The sequence below is a fragment of the Schistocerca nitens genome, chromosome 7, assembly GCF_023898315.1.
Source record: "Schistocerca nitens isolate TAMUIC-IGC-003100 chromosome 7, iqSchNite1.1, whole genome shotgun sequence".
NCBI lineage: Eukaryota > Metazoa > Arthropoda > Insecta > Orthoptera > Acrididae > Schistocerca > Schistocerca nitens.
In genome coordinates this window covers 388,593,649-388,610,736 of record NC_064620.1, presented here as the reverse complement: position 1 = coordinate 388,610,736, position 17,088 = coordinate 388,593,649, and the positions used below count along the sequence as shown (strand labels likewise).

At 39.4% G+C, this 17,088-nt stretch overlaps 1 protein-coding gene across 1 annotated transcript in view; it reads right to left on the bottom strand.

Annotated features, from left to right (window-relative positions):
• Positions 1-207: 207 nt before the first annotated feature.
• Positions 208-17,088, bottom strand: part of LOC126195133 (transmembrane protein 234 homolog) — a 36,888-nt gene continuing 20,007 nt past the window's right edge. Inside the window, exons 4-5 of the mRNA XM_049933629.1 lie at positions 2,741-2,833; positions 208-377 (exon numbers count right to left, since the gene is read on the bottom strand). Of these exons, the coding sequence (XP_049789586.1) occupies positions 283-377; positions 2,741-2,833 (188 nt within the window). The 3' untranslated portion in view covers positions 208-282. The remainder of the gene's footprint in view (positions 378-2,740; positions 2,834-17,088) is intronic.

Below are 17,088 nucleotides of genomic sequence, written 5' to 3'. Positions count from 1 at the left end.
CCTAGGGTTGACAGTGAGGGGACATAGTCCACCTTCACTGAGGAAAAGCCAGAATGTCCAGACAAAGCCAAGAAAAATGTGTACCTGTACAAATGCATAGTGCCCCCCCCCCTCCACACACACACACACACACACACACACACACACACACACACACACACAAAAATCAGGAGAGAGTAAGGAGATGACAAACTTCAGAATATTAGGTTAATACGCAGTAAAGAAATCTTTTATTTTATACCGTCCCATTTATGAAACAAATACAAAAATGATACCATAGATTCATCCAGCACCACCTCCTCCATTTTGCATGAGGAATTTGTCCATACAGCAAAGTGATATTCCACACACTATCAATGTAATGCCACACACGGTCTCTGTAGAAATAAGTTCAATATTGACTAGCAATAAATTAGCAAGCAATGTGAACAAGTATAATTTTAAAGCTATGAATATAATTTGTATCACTATCAAATTCTTCTTCAAGTAACCCTGTGTGGAATTAGACATGCAGTTTCAACAGAATAAATATAGGATAATATACTAACAGTATAAAAACACACTTAAAAATCTGGATTTATTCCAATCTGTGAGAGCCCAGGTATCTCGTATTGACATAATTTATCTTTGTAATTTTTTAATGTGACTGCAGAACTGCTGCTACTTCCATTCTAAAAGCTAGATTGTGTACCATCTCTATTTGGATGTTTTATTACTCTTTTCTGTGTAGAATTGACAGAACTCATTGACCTTAATAAGTTCATCTCTCTCTCTCTCCCCCCCCCCCCCCCCCTCCCACTCCCAGTTGGTACCAACCAAAGTCGCCTTTGTGTAGGCATTTGATTAGGTGAGCTTTTGTTCAAAGCAACACAAGAAAATAGTAAATATGGAAAGGAAAACTTCAGAAACAAACCACACGTGAAAGAGGTGTGTGTGTGTGTGTGTGTGTGTCAGAGTGAGTGAGTGAGTGAGTGAGAGAGAGAGAGAGAGAGAGAGAGAGAGAGAGAGATATGAACTTCTTAATGATATTCTACACACTACAAGAGTGGGTGCGTGCGCGCACACGCACACACACACACACACACACACACACACACACACACACACACAAACTGGTCCATCAGCGCTGTGTAGGTGCACATTGTACCAGTTGTCAGGGATTGACATTCTGTTCAAGTATGGATTGCAGGAAGAATGGTATGCATTGTGGGAAGAATGATTGTGACATCTCATTGAATCGGGTGTACTGCCGGTGGCCTGCCTTTTTCTGCAACACAATATTTTAACATCGTACCTCGGCGTCTTCATCAGGTGCTTCCTGTGACTGAACTTTCAGCACGTGATGAAGACGCCAAGGTATGATGTCGAAATATTGTGTTAGAAAAACACAGACCACCGGCAGTACACCCAATTCAACGAGATTTCACAAAATCGCCAGGAAAGTCTAAGAAATTAAGAATGATTGTGTTTGGCTCTCTCTCTCTCTCTCTCTCTGTGTTGTAATTATTCTAATCTTGTCCTCACAATCCCTGCTTGAGCAGTACATAGAGATTGTAGTATATTTGTAGTCATCATTTACAGGCGGTTCTTGAAACTTCGGCAATAAGCTATCTCGGGATGATTTACGTCTATCTTGGAGTATCTGCCCCGCAGGTCAGGCAAACCTGTGACCATTCATGCTGCCCCTTTCTCTATATGTTCAATAACCCAAGGTAGTCCTATTTGGTACAGGTTCTACACACTTCAGCAATATTCTAGAATGGGTCACATGAGTGATTTGTATGCAATCTCCTTTGTAGATTGACTGCACTTCCCCAGTATTCTCCCAATACCCCGAAGTTTGACTGGGTCTATGTGATCATTCCATTCCATGTCCCTACAAAGTGTTACACCAAGGTATTTGTATGAGTTGGCCAATGCCAACTGTGACTCATTGATATTATAGTCATAGATACTACTATTTTTTCATTTTGTGAAGTGCACAATTTTACATTTCTGAACATTTACAGCAAGTTGCCAATCTTTTCACCAGTTTGGAATCTTTTCCAGACCTGAGTGAATATTTATACAGCTTCTTTATAGACAACTGCATCATCTGCAAAAAGTTTGAGGTTCCCATTATTTTTGTCGCAAGGTCATTAATATACAAAATGAACAGCAATGGTCCTAACACATTTCCCTGGGGCATACCCAAAGTTACTTGTACATGTGATGATGACTCTCCATTCAAGATAATGTACTGTGTCCTACCTACGAAAAAGTCCTCATTTCAGTCACAAATTTTACTTGATACCCATATGACTCTACAATAAGTGTAGGTGTGGTACTGAGCCAAATGCTTTACAGAAGTCAGGAAATATGGAATCTATCTGACTGCCTTGATCCAAAGCTTTCAATACGTCATGTGAGAAAAGTATGAGTTATGTTTCACATGATTTATGTTTTTGGAATCCATGCTCTTGATTAGTGCTGATCATGGAGCGCATTTAACTAGGCCAGAGATTTCACATTCTCAAAGTCTCTGACTTGCTCTGGTTGGACAGGACTTGTGGGAAGTTCAAATACATTGAGCAGGCTTCTGTTTTCATGCGACATTTTTGTTATATTTGGATATAAAAATCTTCAGAAGCTATATATGTGTGCTTAATGTTGATATTCTACAGTTTTTGTGTGTCATTACTTTGAGGCATACTTTACTTTGTGGTATAATGAAGCTAAACACTTCTGAAGCTGTACTCACTGGCATTGGGTAAGCTTTCTCCCAAGATCCAACCTGTAGCTGCAGTGAACACAAATGTGAGGGAATTTGCTACTGGAACTGCCAAAGACATTTCTGAAACAATGGATTACACAAATGAAACACTGAATAAAAAGTACAACTGTTCATACAAAATAAATATCCATCAATTTTACTTGAATGTAATGTTGTAAATACTCCCCCCCCCCCCCCCCTCTTACTATGTTCACTGGAAAGAGCATTCCAGGAATAGAGGTCTTCCTCCTACAATGTAATACTGATCAAGTATCTCATTAAATTCCTAGTGTAACATGTGATGTCAGGCTTGGATGAAAGCTGTGGACTAACAGCAGTTAGGCAATGCGTTCAAAATATCTGACATACTTCTATAACTGAATATTGCTACTTTAAGTTTGCTTTCAATAAGGTATTTTGCATCATAAAGACTTTACTTTTACCATACTACGTATACTGCTGATAAAATATGGAATATTAAGTATGATGGAAGTAGTACTGGGAGCTGACCAAATAATATATGAAGTATTGTACTGAAAAGGAAATACCTCCAAATGTTTTTCATTTTTTTTTTTTTTTTTTTTTTTTTTTTTTTTTTTTTTTTTTGAGGTGGCTACACAAATGGAAATTGGGAAATCACCAGGGTCTGGAAATGTACCAGTAGAATTTCGTGTGGCCTAAGTATTCTGTATGAGTACCTAAGCAGCAGTATCACAAGTTCAATCAGCCAGGCTGTAGGTGAGGATTTTCAAATAAAAAATGCAGAACATTTGTAAATCAAGTGGAAGAACAAATTGGCTTTAGAAGAGGCAGGTCAGTGTAGATAACATTCTTACCCTAAGGCAAATCATGGCAAAGAGACTGGAAAGGAATTGAAGCAGTCATTTGGTCTCCATGGATCTTGAGAAAGCATATGACACAGTGCCACTAAAGCTATAGTTTGAGGTGCTGTGGTCAGAGGAATTGGCAAAAATGTTTGTAAGAAGTATCATAAACCTCTATAAGTCAGCAGAATGTGTTATTAAAGTGGGGAAAAGAAATCTGTGGATAGGTCTTCAGAATAACTAAAGGATTGAAGCAAGGATGCTCTCACATTCTTTGAGATGCATGTGCAGAAGATAGTGGATCTATGGTGTAGAAAGTGCATGGGCATGTGAACTGAAGTAGGGAACCACTGTATGTAATACTTTCCTGCACTGATGATCAGGTCATTGAAGCAAATGATGAAGGGGAGGAAGTTTTTGGAAGAGTATAAAAAGTGAGGTTCGAAAATTAATTTTGAGAAGATGGAGTATCTATGTTGTGAAGAAGAGGGAAGTAACTTGTACATTGGCGGACACCTCATTAAGTATGTTAAGCGTTTAAGTAACTGGGTAGCATTCTATCGGGCTGTTGTATATTACTGACCTTGCTGACAATATTGATAGTAATCTCAGACTTCTTGCGGATGACAGAGGTATCTACAATGAAGTACTGTCTGAAAGAAGCTGCATATCAAATCTCGATAAGTTTTCCAAGATTGGCATCTCATTCAAAATGTTCAAAAATGTAAAATTGTGCACTTCACAAAGCAAAATAAATGTAGTATCCTATAACATCAATTGGGCAACTCATGCAATATACATTGGTGTAACACTTTGTAGGGATATGAAATGGAATGATCACAAAGGCTCAGCTGTGGGTAAAGCAGGTGATACACTTCAATTTTGGTAGAATACTGAGAAAATGCAATCAGTCTACACAGGAAATTGCTTACAAATCAGTCATGCGATCAATTCTAGAATACTGGTCAAGAGTTTGTACACGTAGCAAATAGAACTAACAGGGGATATTGAACCTGTACAGAGAAAGAAAGCATGGATGATCACAGTTTTGCTTGATCTGTAGGAGAGTTTTACAGAGATACTGAACAAACTGAACTGGCACACTCTTGAAGATAGATGTAAACTATCCCGAGAAAGTCTACTCACAAAGTTTCAGGAACTGGCTTTAAATGATGACTCTATGAATATAATACAATCCCCTATGTACTGAAAGGCAGCTATCCAAAATTTAAGTCTATGCCTTGGTCTCTCGGAAATGAGTTTAAAGGATTTATATAAATCCACTGTGGAACCAATAAGAAGCTATGGGACTGAGTGCTGGGAACTCACAGAAAGTAAAGACTTAGAGCTTCAGAAATGAACCACTTGAGAAGAGTATGTAGAATTTCCCTTCTTGACCTAAGAAATGAGGAAATTAGAGAAAGGATGCAGATTGACTATAGTATTATGGATAGAATAGAAGAACAACAGTTACGATGGTTTGGGAATGTCAAAAGAATGAATGAAAACAGATGGCCCAAGAGAGTACTTTCATGGCAACCTCTTGGAAGCAGAAGAGGATGAACAAGACTAATGAGAGCACTATAACCTCCAAATCTTGTGAGAGATTAGCTCAGCAATATTTGCTATCCAGATACCTCCAAAATCAGAGACATCAGTGTCTCAAAATCTTCTATTTCAGTTACTTCCATTCACTGATGTGCTATGGACTCATCTTCTGGGTTAATTCACCACTATTGAAAGAAGTATTTATCATTCAGAGAAAAATGTTGTCAGAGTTGTATCTGGAATTCCTGCAGGAACTCATTTAATCTTTTTACCAAGTTGGGATGTTGATAACTATATCACAATATCTCTTTTCAATCATGACATTCATGCTTCACAAACTCTCAAAATGAATAACACCACCATCACAACACAAGAAGGAAATGTGCCATATAATGTGATCTGAAGAATCTGTCTAGTGCAAAAAGCAGTAAAACACGCTAGCACAAAAATCTTCAACTCTGTTTGAAGTTCATTTTGAAAAATGAAGAAACCACAGGACAGTTGCTTGACCCACAATCTTTTATTGTGTACACAAGAGTTTTGGAACACTTACAGTTCCATCATCTGCTGTAAAAACTATAATCACTTTATCATGTGAGGTCATCCTCACCCCAGTGTTGTCATGGAACCAAAGGTTCTGGGTCAAAAGTGTGAAAGGGACAAAAATTCCATAACCACTACTCCCCCCATGCTGCGTGATCTGTTTGTGATCCTGGTGACACAGCACAGGGGGGATAGTTGTCATGGGATTTTTGTCACTTTTACCCTTTTGACACGGAACCTCTGGTTCCACGACAACATTGGCATGAGAATGACTTCAGATGATTAAGTTATTTTATTTTTTTACACCAGATGGCACTTTGAGTGTTCCAAAACCGGTCATGAATACCATAAAAGATTGTGGATTAATCAACTGTCCTGCAGTTCTTCATTTTTCAAAATGGACTTGTACACTTGCAGCTGTCCCATAAGGAGAACACAATTCCAAGTAGTATTAAGCCCTTAGGGGGTACTGACCGATTATTTAAATGTAAGTTAAAGGAATTTTTGCTTAAAAACATTTATATTCTCTATATGTATTCTGCAACAGGGACAGATGAGACTATTTCTCATATATTTATGCGTTTTCCCATTTTAATGTCTCTTGTTGCTTTAATTACACCTTATAAAACACTTGGTGTTCTGTAAGTTATGAAAACGGTCCTTGCACTTTCTTGGATCATATCTGAAATTTGTATTTCAAACCTGAGGGTGTGATTGTTAATGTTTCTTGTTAACCTCTGTATGTAATTGTTAATGATGTGAACACAATAATGAATTAAAAGTCTTCACTCATTCCAGTCCAGATGCTATTATGTAATATGGAATATGCAACACAATACATAAACTGCTTTTTTTATAATTCTGTGGTATATCATGTAAGGGCATCATTCTTGTTTGGTGAGCTAAATCTCTGTCAGCCATCAGCCTCTGTTGGTGAGGAGATTAGCAAGTCACTTATTTAGCTTTCCTGTTTGTTTTCATAGTTTAATTCTTAAGTTAGTAGTAGTACAATGGATAGGGTGTATGTGTGCTGTGTGCAGATGCAGGAGGAGCTGGCCACAGTTTGCAAACAGCTGAAGACACATATTGCCATGGTAAGCTGTCTGCAGGCTGTTGCCTCGGGGTGTGGCGGAAGTGGAGTAACTGATGTCAGTTGTTTCACCCATGGGCTCTGCTATCGAGGCACCTTCCAGCATACCTGATGTGGGGGATCCACTCACTGTAGAGTGAGTGGTGGGTTTTTACGTAACTGCATCACTTGAGGCAGAGTGTCAACGTGGAGTCTGGCTTTGCCCATTCACTCTGTAATTTGACAGGTAGCTGATACTTCAGCAGGGTCCGAGCAGGCACATGGGTGGGGGGGGTTTACTAGTTATTGGGAACTCCAATGTTAGGTGCATTATGAAGCCCCTTAGGGAAAGAGCAATGAGGGCTGGAAAGAAATTCAATGCGCACTTGGTGTGTCTGCCTTGGTGGCCTCATCCAAGACTTGGAAGAGGCCCTACCTGTGGCTACTGACAATGCAGGATGCAGTAGTCTGCAAGCTGTTACTACAATCAGCACCAATGAGACCTGTCGTTTGGGTCTGAGGTCATCCTCAGTTTTTACAGGTGGCTGGCGATGTGATGAAGACTGCTGGTCTCACTCACAAGGTGCAATCAGAGTTCACAATTTGCATCATCATGCCCAGAGTTGATCGGGGCCCTTTGGTTTGGAGCGTAGTGCAATGTTTCAAGCAAAGGCTCCGTTGATTCCATGACATTCATGGGTGCAGATTTCTGGATCTGCATTATGGGCTGGAAAGTTGTACGACTCCCCTTGATCGGTCAGCAGTGCACCACACAAAAGAAGTAACTACTCAGATAGCAGAGTACTTGTGGAGTGCACACGAGAGATTTTTAGGCTAGGTAGTAGTTTGAGGTTCTCTGATGGATGCTTGCCAGTTGATAAGCAGGAAGAGAAATCAGATCGCATACAAAGTAAGGACACTTCGACTGTCAAAAGTTTAATGGAAAATTGTCGAAGTATATGTAACAAAGTTCCTGAACTTACTGCACTGCAGAGAACTTGTGGCATTCAGATTATTCTCTGAACCAAGAGCTGGACGAAATGAAATAGTAGGCTCCAAAATATTTCGCTAGGCATGGGACACACATGAAAAAGATAGATTATACACCATATGAGGAGAGGGTTCATGGCTGATGACAAAAATATTGTGACTATTGATTGCAAAACTAAGTCATCTGGATGCAAGTAGCAGATTTAGGTGAACTCAAGTTAATTACTGGATGTTTTTCCCAGCCACCCTGTTCTATGTCAGCAGAGCACGAGTACCCAGATCATGCAGTATTACTTGGAGGCAACTTTAATCTACCAAGTATAGACTGGGACATTTATGAATTTACTGCAGTTGACATTGACCGACAGTCTTGTGAAACACCTTTGAACACTTTTTTCGAAAACTGCCTTGAACAAGTAGTTAGACAACCCACACACAATGGAAATATTTTAGACCTTGTAGCTATGAACAGGCCTGACCTTAGTGCGAGTATAGAGACAGAGGTTAGTGGTGGTGATGATGATGATGATGATGATGCCATAATAGAGATAATGGTTAGTAAAGTTGATAACTCCATCATGAAGGTAAAGAGAGTATTTATGCTAGAAAATGATGATAAGCAGTTGATAGCGTGCTACTTAGACAATGAATGGACGTAATTTCATTCAAATATGATAGACACAGAGGAATTACAGGCAAAGGTGAAACTGACTTAAATTGCTCTCTGGAGACATGTGGATGAAGGATGGAAAAGACCCTCTGTGATTCAATAATAAAGTTTGGAAAATGCTGAGGTAGTGGAGATTGTTGCATTATTGGTTAAGAAAAGAACACACAAATATCAAAAAGCAGAAGTTCATGGAAATCCGTGTGTTTGTAAGAAGATCAATGCATGAAGCAAACAGCAACTTACACCGTCATACCTTAGCAAAAGCTCTTGCCAAGAACCTGAGAAAATTTTGGTCACATGTAAAATCATTTCTACTGCTGGCAACACATATTTTGCATAAGGACCATGAATATCAGATGGTAGAAATTAGGGCTTGTACGGAGGATTATAGACAGTAGTTCTCCCTTGCTCTATTTGTGATTGGAACAGGAAAGGAAATGACTAGTAGTGACACAAGGTATCCTCTGCCATGCACTGTACAGTGGCTTGGGGAGTATGTATGTAGACTTTCAGGGTGACACAGAAAAACAGGAATATTTCCACAATCCAATAAAACTAGAAGCGATGAAGGAGAGAAAATGCTCTCATAATAATTGAAACTTTACAACTTTTAACATTTATGAAACATTGATGGCATTTGTCATTTCTTTTTAAACTATGTCCTTTAGATGGCATCCTCCTGTACGAATACATTCGTGAAATCGGCTGTTGAGAGTCCTCACTGATTGCTCCTAAATCTCTGTTTTAACTCATCCAGGGTTCTTGGTTGAGTCGTGTAGACTATGCTCTTGAGGTAGCCCCACAAGAAAAATCACAAACAGATAAATCTGGCAATCTAGGGGGGCCCCATGGAATGTTACTGAATTGTGAGATCACATGGTTACCAAACAATTCTCGCACATATGCCACTGATTGCCGTGCAGTGTGTGATGTTGCTCTGCCCTGCTGAAATCAGGCTTCTTGAATGCTTGGAAAATTGTTCAATGCAGGTGTAACAAAAGTTCATAACATCTCCACGTAACGATTGGCATTGACAGTTATTGTGTTTCCCTGTTCATTTGTAAAAAAATACGGTCCGATAATTCCATGTGATGAAACATGACACCATACTGTCACTTTACTAGTGTGTAAAGGGCGCTCATGAATATCATTGTGATTTGTGTTTGCCCAGTATCAGTAGTTTGGTTTATTCAAATAATCTGTGAGATGAAAAAGTGCCTCACCCGATATGCACTACTTGTTTAGAAATTCATTGTCATTGTTTATTTTTGTTATCATTTATTGACACAATCCTAATCGTAACCAGTAATCATTGTCCTTCAGTTGTTGCACCATCTGTAGTTTGTATGGATGAAATTTTAAATCAAGATGAAGAATGCTGCAAGTACTCTCCCGAGACATTCCGACCACTGCTGCTAGCTTATGAATTGAATGCCGTTGGCTCTGTAAGACAGACTTGCGTACAACACCAATGTTCACTGGAGACTGCACACTTATTTGTCATTGTGTTGGTTTCTTCTTGAGGGCAGATCCAGTCCCTTCAAAGTTATTAATCCAACATTTTATCATGTGTTTTGACGGAACAGCATCATGACGTCCTAAATTATAAAAGTGTCAAAACTCCCTCTGCACCGCTACCAAACTATCATTGTTTTTATAAAACATTTTTATGGGTAACACATGCTGTTGTCCATTCCACTGATCCATGATTACTGAAATGGCGGACTGTTTACTCGCTAACTATCACAATTCGCAGTGCTGCCACCTGCTCATGGCTGCCCCTACTCATTTCAAACATTACCGTTATTCTGTGTCACCCTGTATAACCTTTCCAGTAAAGTAATGGCTTCTACAAGTTTCATTGATCACATAAACTGTAGTTTCTGTTGTTTCCATTTATTGCTTCTAAATTTCTCTCAGCTTGTTCGTTAGTTTGGAGTTAAATTTTGTGTCTGCAAACATAGTCACATTGCTTTTCAGAATAACAAAAAAAATCATGTTTAAAAGCAGCAAAGTGCCAGTCAAGTTGGAAGTCATTTTCTTCCACCACACTGTAAATATCTTAGTAGACTAATGCTCCAGAAAATGTGGGTTTGTGGTCTTTATCAGTCATCACCAGCCTGTGTTGCTGCCATGGATGAATCTTTCATAGAACTTGCTATCAGTTGCTTTTACACCACCGTCTTTCAAAAACTGCTGTGCAAATCATTTATTTTAATGATCAAGTACTCCATGTTATCTTCATAAAGTGCCATCTCTTTCAGCAACAAATTCAAACTATTCTTGATGAACAACTTTAACAGACACTTTCACAGTCTAATACAACAGCGATTGCAGTTTTATTATTGATTAATACTCATGATATACCACAATTTGCAACTGTTTGGTCAATTTCCTCTAGTCTAGCCTTCTTGACAGAAAGAGAGTTGCAAAACCAAATACCTACAGATACCTTAATTTTATATATTCTTGATAAGTGACCTATCTTGGCACAAGAAGAAGGCAATCCTCATCTACACCGAAGAGCCAAAGAAACTGGTACCTGCCAAATACCATGTATGCCCCCACGAGCACACAGAAGTGCCGCAACACGATGAAGCATGGACTCAAGTAATGTCTGAAGTAGTGCTGGACGGAACTGACACCATGAATCCTTCAGGGCTGTCCATCAAACTGTAAGAATATGGGGGGTGGGGGGGGGGGTGGAGATCTCTTCTGGACAGCACATTGCAAGACATCCCAGATGTGCCTATAATGTTCATGTCTGGGAAGTTTGGGGCCAGCGGAAGTGTTTAAACTCAGAAGAGTGTTCCTGGAGCCACTCTGTAGCAATTCAGGATGTGTGGGGTGTCACATTGTCCTGCTGGAATTGCCCAAGTCCGTCGGAAACAAGACATGAATGGATGCAGGTGATCAGACAGGATGCTTACGTACGTGTCACATATCAGAGTTGTATTTAGATGAATCAGGTGTCCCATATTCCTCCAACTGCACACGCCCCACACTATTACAGAGCCTCCACCAGCTTGAACAGACTCCTGCTGACATGCATGAGGTTGTCTCCATACCCTTACATGTCCATCTGCTCGTTTGACCAGTCAACATGTTTCCAGTCATCAACAGTCCAATGCTGGTGTTGACGGGCCCAGGTGGGGCATAAAGCTTTGTGTCATGCAGGGTACATGAGTGGGCCTTCGGCTCAAAAGTCCATATCAATGACGTTTTGTCGAATGGTTCACACAATGACACTTGCTGATGGCCCAGCATTCAAATCTGCAGTAATTTGCGGAAGGGTTGCACTTCTGTCACATTGAATGATTCTCTTCAATTGTTGTTGGTCCCATTCTTGCAGGATCTTTTTCTGTCTGCAGCGATGTTGGAGATTTGATGTTTTACCATATTCCTGATATTCACGGTACACTCATGAAATGGTCGTATAGGAAAATACCCTCTTCATTGCTACCTCGGAGATACTCTGTCCCATCTTGGCTCGTGCGCCGACTATAATGCCACATTCAACCTTACTTAAATCTTGATAACCTACCATTGTAGCAGCAGTAACTGATCTAACAAACTGCACCAGACACTTGTTGTCTTACACGAGCGTTGCCAACCACGGCGCCGTATTCCGACTGTTTACATAGCTGTGTATTTGAATACGCATGCCTGTACCAGTTTCTTTGGTGCTTCAGTGTATAAGCAGACTGGTGTGTAGCACATAGACACACATAACAGAGGGAGCAGTTGCCTGGGCTGAGATAAGTGGTGAGGGTCTAGGTAAGGATGCACAAGTGAGAGCAAGGGGGGGAAGGTTAGCAGGATGGTGCAAGACAGGTCTTTCAACATACGTCTCAGCAACTGCACAAGAAGAAGAACAGAGGGTCAGAGGGTAGAGTAGGTATGAGGGGGGTCCCCATAAAAAACCAAAATAACATTGCCATGGGTGGAGCTCGTGTAGTATGCATTTCTACCCATAGACGAGTATAGCACAACTCATTGCCACTTCAGTGCTGCCTATTGTGGACCTGGCTTGTTCTGTTCATCTGCAGTGATTGTTTTTGCTAGTGCTGTTTTGTTCGTGTTTTGTTTTTTATGATAGCAAATTTAAGTGAACAATGTGCAGCTGTGAAATTTTGTTTTCTACTGCATAAAAATCGTGCTGAAACTGTTTTAATGTTGAAGCAGCTTACCAAGACGACACTATGGGAAAAACTCAAGTGTACGAGTGGTTTGATCAATTTAAAAATGGCAACATCTCAATTAATGATTAACCTTGTTCTTTACAGACTGTCAACAGACAACTGATCAATTGTCAGAGATTAGTTGTTTATCTTGGAGCTTGGTTCAGTCTTGATTTATGGCATATAGGAGACTGATTCTTTCACCACGACAATGCACCTGCATCAGAAGCCATCTCTGTTAGACAGTTTTTGGCTAAAAATGGCATGGTTCCTCTGCCCCTCACACTTTACTCGTCTGACCTGGCACCGTGTGACTTTTTTTATTTCTACATGTGAAAAGAGGCATGAAAGGACACCAGTTTGTGGAAGCAGTCAAGTAAAAAGCAAGGAAGGAGCTGTCACCTAAGATGACTATAAAAAATGTTTTGAACAGTGGAAGGACATTGGGACAAATTTATTAGTTGTAGTGGAGAGTATTTTGAAGGGGATAAGGTTGTTTAGTAAACAATTTGAAAATATATAGCTTTTAAAAATTAATTCCATTTTTTGGGGTACCTCCTCATAAAATACATACATAGAGAGACAGTACACAATTTGGACTGGGAAGGGGTGGTGTTAACAGAAGAGAGAAGGGAAAAGCTAAGGAAAGGCAGTGGGAAATAGGTTAGGAGAGGTTCAGGTCAGGGGAATTGTGAGAGGGCAGCATATGCTGGAGAGACAATTCCCACATGTGTAGGTCACAGAAACTTGTGCTGGAAGCAAATATCCAATGGCCCCATAGTGCTGAAATCAATTGTGTTGTGGTGCACAGCATGTTCAACAACTGGATGGTCAAGCTGAAAGTTTGTCAAAGTTTGGCAGTGGTCATTCATGTAAGTAAACAGCTATCTAGGCCTACCTGTCATGCCCACATAGAATTCTGTACAGTAACTGCAGCAAAACTGACACACAACATGGCTATTTCCACATGTGACTCTGCCTTTTGTGGGTAGGAAATGCCTGTGGCAGGACTATAGTAGGAGATGGTGTGTGGGTTTATGGGGCAGGTCTTACATCTGGGCGAACAACAAGGGAATGACCCACAAGGTGCAGTATTGGGAGTGAGATTGGAATTGGGATGAACACAGATATTCTGTAGGTTGGCTGGGCTGTGGAACACTAGTTGGGGTGATGTGGGTAGGATATCTCATCTCCCACAAGAACCTTCAACTTTTCCAATTCCACCTGTCCTTCACCATCATCAATCTGGTCCATCATAAACATACAATCCAAGCTCAAAGCATACTTGACAGCCTCTACTCCGTTCACAAAATCCTTTTACTGTTCGACCGCAACTTCTTGAGTGCCATCGCTGCAATAGAAACGTCTGCCCTTCAACAGTTGGAACAGCATGCTACTCCTCTCCTATGCCTGCATGGTATTACCTGCAACCAAGAGATCCTACCAATCTGATCTAGCCCCCACTCATAGCTCCCTCGCTGTGGCTTGCTGACTTACTTCCACATTTCCAAAAATTTCCTTACACCTTCCATGAAACACAAAGCTCCCTTAACACTATCATCAACTTTTCTGCCAAAATTCTGATCCCTGCATAAGTTTGAGTGCTTTCTATATACCACATTTTTAGCCCAAACCCTAAGTTCAACCATACTGGACTCGTAAAGGATCTTCTTTCCTTTCTCATTCTCTGCAGTGGATACATTTCTTCGTCATGCACCCCACTAATAACAGTCAACCAAATCTCCGTACAAAACATTGTTCAATCCCTTGCTGTACTTTGATGAGTCTGACTCATGAAAACAAATGCAGGCCAACCATAAACATAACAAGTTACACATGTGAGAACAGAAGTTGGGCCAAATGTAAACATCTAGCCACACTCATAAGAAAAAAATGTTCTGAACAAGTGTAAACATCATGAGTGCATCCCATGAGACAAAACGTTGTTAGTTATAATTGTGGTTTAGTTCTTACCATTATGAGAATTTGTCACAATTTATTAAATCTACATTATGCGTACTAGTGGTTTTGTACCCTCATTTTTGAAGAAAAATTTAATAAACCTTTACATAATGTCAAGAGTGGGGTGTTTACGCGGAAATAGTGACGAAAAATCCAGAGATAGCGACATCTTTGTACAAAAGGGAAAGTGTGCAAAGCTTTCAATTGCAGATAATGATAGTAAGAGAAAATGCAATGCCTCAATCGTGTATGATGGATCTGGCAGGAAGTGAAAAACACACCAATCATTTGGAAATATTTCAAATCATTTAACTGAACACCCAGGATTATTAGAATTATTTTTTATTATGCTTGATAACAAATTGTGGGAAATACTTGCCACAGAAACAAATCTCTTCACATGTCAGATAACAGACCATGAAGGGCACAAAGCAGAAAGAGGAAGACACTTGGTACCCTGTTGTTTTTGACAAAATGAAGGCCAACTATGCACTGTGCGTCTTGATGGCTCAAGTCAGAAAACTAAACATCCAAACATATTAAGACCAGTAGCACAAATGTGAATATTTTTTTTCAAAAAAAAACTAATGGCTCTTAGAATATTTAAACAAATTTGGAGTTTCTTATATTTTTTGCAAAAATGAAACTACTGACAGTACCAACCAGTTTTGAAACATAAGATCTATTATTTGGCCTGAAAAAGTTAAAGAAATTCACATACCAGATGAAAATGTCAGATAGACAGGTTTTTAATGAAAGATTAAGTACATTTAGCATACAAACACACTACTCTTTAAAAAAGAGGAGTGAGATTTGCATTAGAAATTCACAAACTACCAGAGGCAAGTACTGGTTATTGTTATGGTTTCAAAATATTTCCTGGCCATGACAAAACTGATAGCAACAGCAGTACATCAGAGAATGCTGTCATTAACTTGTCAATTTTCATAGTGAATAAGGAATATACTATGTTTCTTGACAACTGGGACTTTTCTCCCAACCTCTTTTTAAAATTACACCACGAAAACATAAATGTTATCAGGACGGTATGCAAAATATGCCAAAGAATATTCAAAAACTATGAAAGGAGAATGTTTATGAGAAAATTGTAACAATTTGTTGGCTCAGAGATCAGAATACAAGCTTGATGTGTAAATGATATTAATGAAATAAGACACTGTAGAGAGGGTTGAACACACAGACAAACAGTTTAGAAAAAGAATGAAGCACCAATGCATCCTCGAATACAATAAGGGAATGGGCATAATAAATCATCAAGATCAAATGTTGGCCGTCTCCCAATCATGAGAAAATTCCTCGAAGGATACAGGAAACATTTTTGTATATATAACAGACATGGCTCTGTTCAATACGTACATTATCCATAAAACAATACACAGTCAAAGAATGGAAAAATATGTTGATTGTCAAATAAATATAGCAGAGGCAATTTTTAAAAATGTCCAATTACTGGACTTTGTAAAATGAGGAAAACATCCACTAGGTGAAACACCTCTTCAATTCAAAGTACAATAGTGTGCCCATTTCCCAAGGGGAACATATGAACCTGAAAACTAAAAAAAACACCCAATAAGGAAGTGCAAAGTTTGCATAAAACACAAAGCATGAAGTGAAATGACTTGGGAATGATGGAGTGTAAAGCACCTTTACATCTACCATGATGTTTACAAAACCACCATACCACACAAGACTACTAATTTTTGGAGTTGTAGGTATTTTCCTATTGGAAATTCATTAAAGGGGAGCACTTTTTCTTGTAGTTAGATTTTTTGTTGACAATATCTGTTTTTCGGAATTGTGTTATAACATACCTTCTTCAGAAATCACACATGAAGATGCCATAGACGATTATAATTTCTATTAAATTATTGTTTATATATAACAATATACATTCATATTTATATTTTTAAGTAATGTTTGAAAGATTTTATTAAAAATATACATATTAAAAAAGGTACATTAACTGAATTAGTTCTGATGTCCACAAGAACAGTATTGCATGAAAAAAATCAGCACTTATCTACATACCAGGTATCCAGAAGTCAGCTTGTATTGCAACTGTCTAGCACAGCATGTTGGCCTGTATAGCACTTGTCATCTCCAACAGTTTGGGCATGGATTTCTTTGAACTAAATGGCACAAGGGGATGAAACAGTTCTGACTTCCCTCCAACCATGAACTTCCTTCTCTTTCATCCCTTTCTTGCAGTCATCCCTTTCTAACCTGACTTCACCTTCCTATCCTACATCTCTCCCCAGTGAGTCCAACACCACTCAAATAGAACATACAGCTATCTGTTATCTGGAAACCAATCAAGATCTTATCATCCTTCCCACAGACCAAGACATTACCACAATGGTCATGAATCACAGTGACTATGTGACTGAGGGCCTCCATCAACTTTCCAACACCTCTGCATACAAACCTTACAGACATGATGCCATTCCAGAAGTCCAACATGATCTCCAGCAGTTCCTCAAACCCTTAGGTCTCTATCCCAAAATGTGACACCTGAATGCATTTCCTTC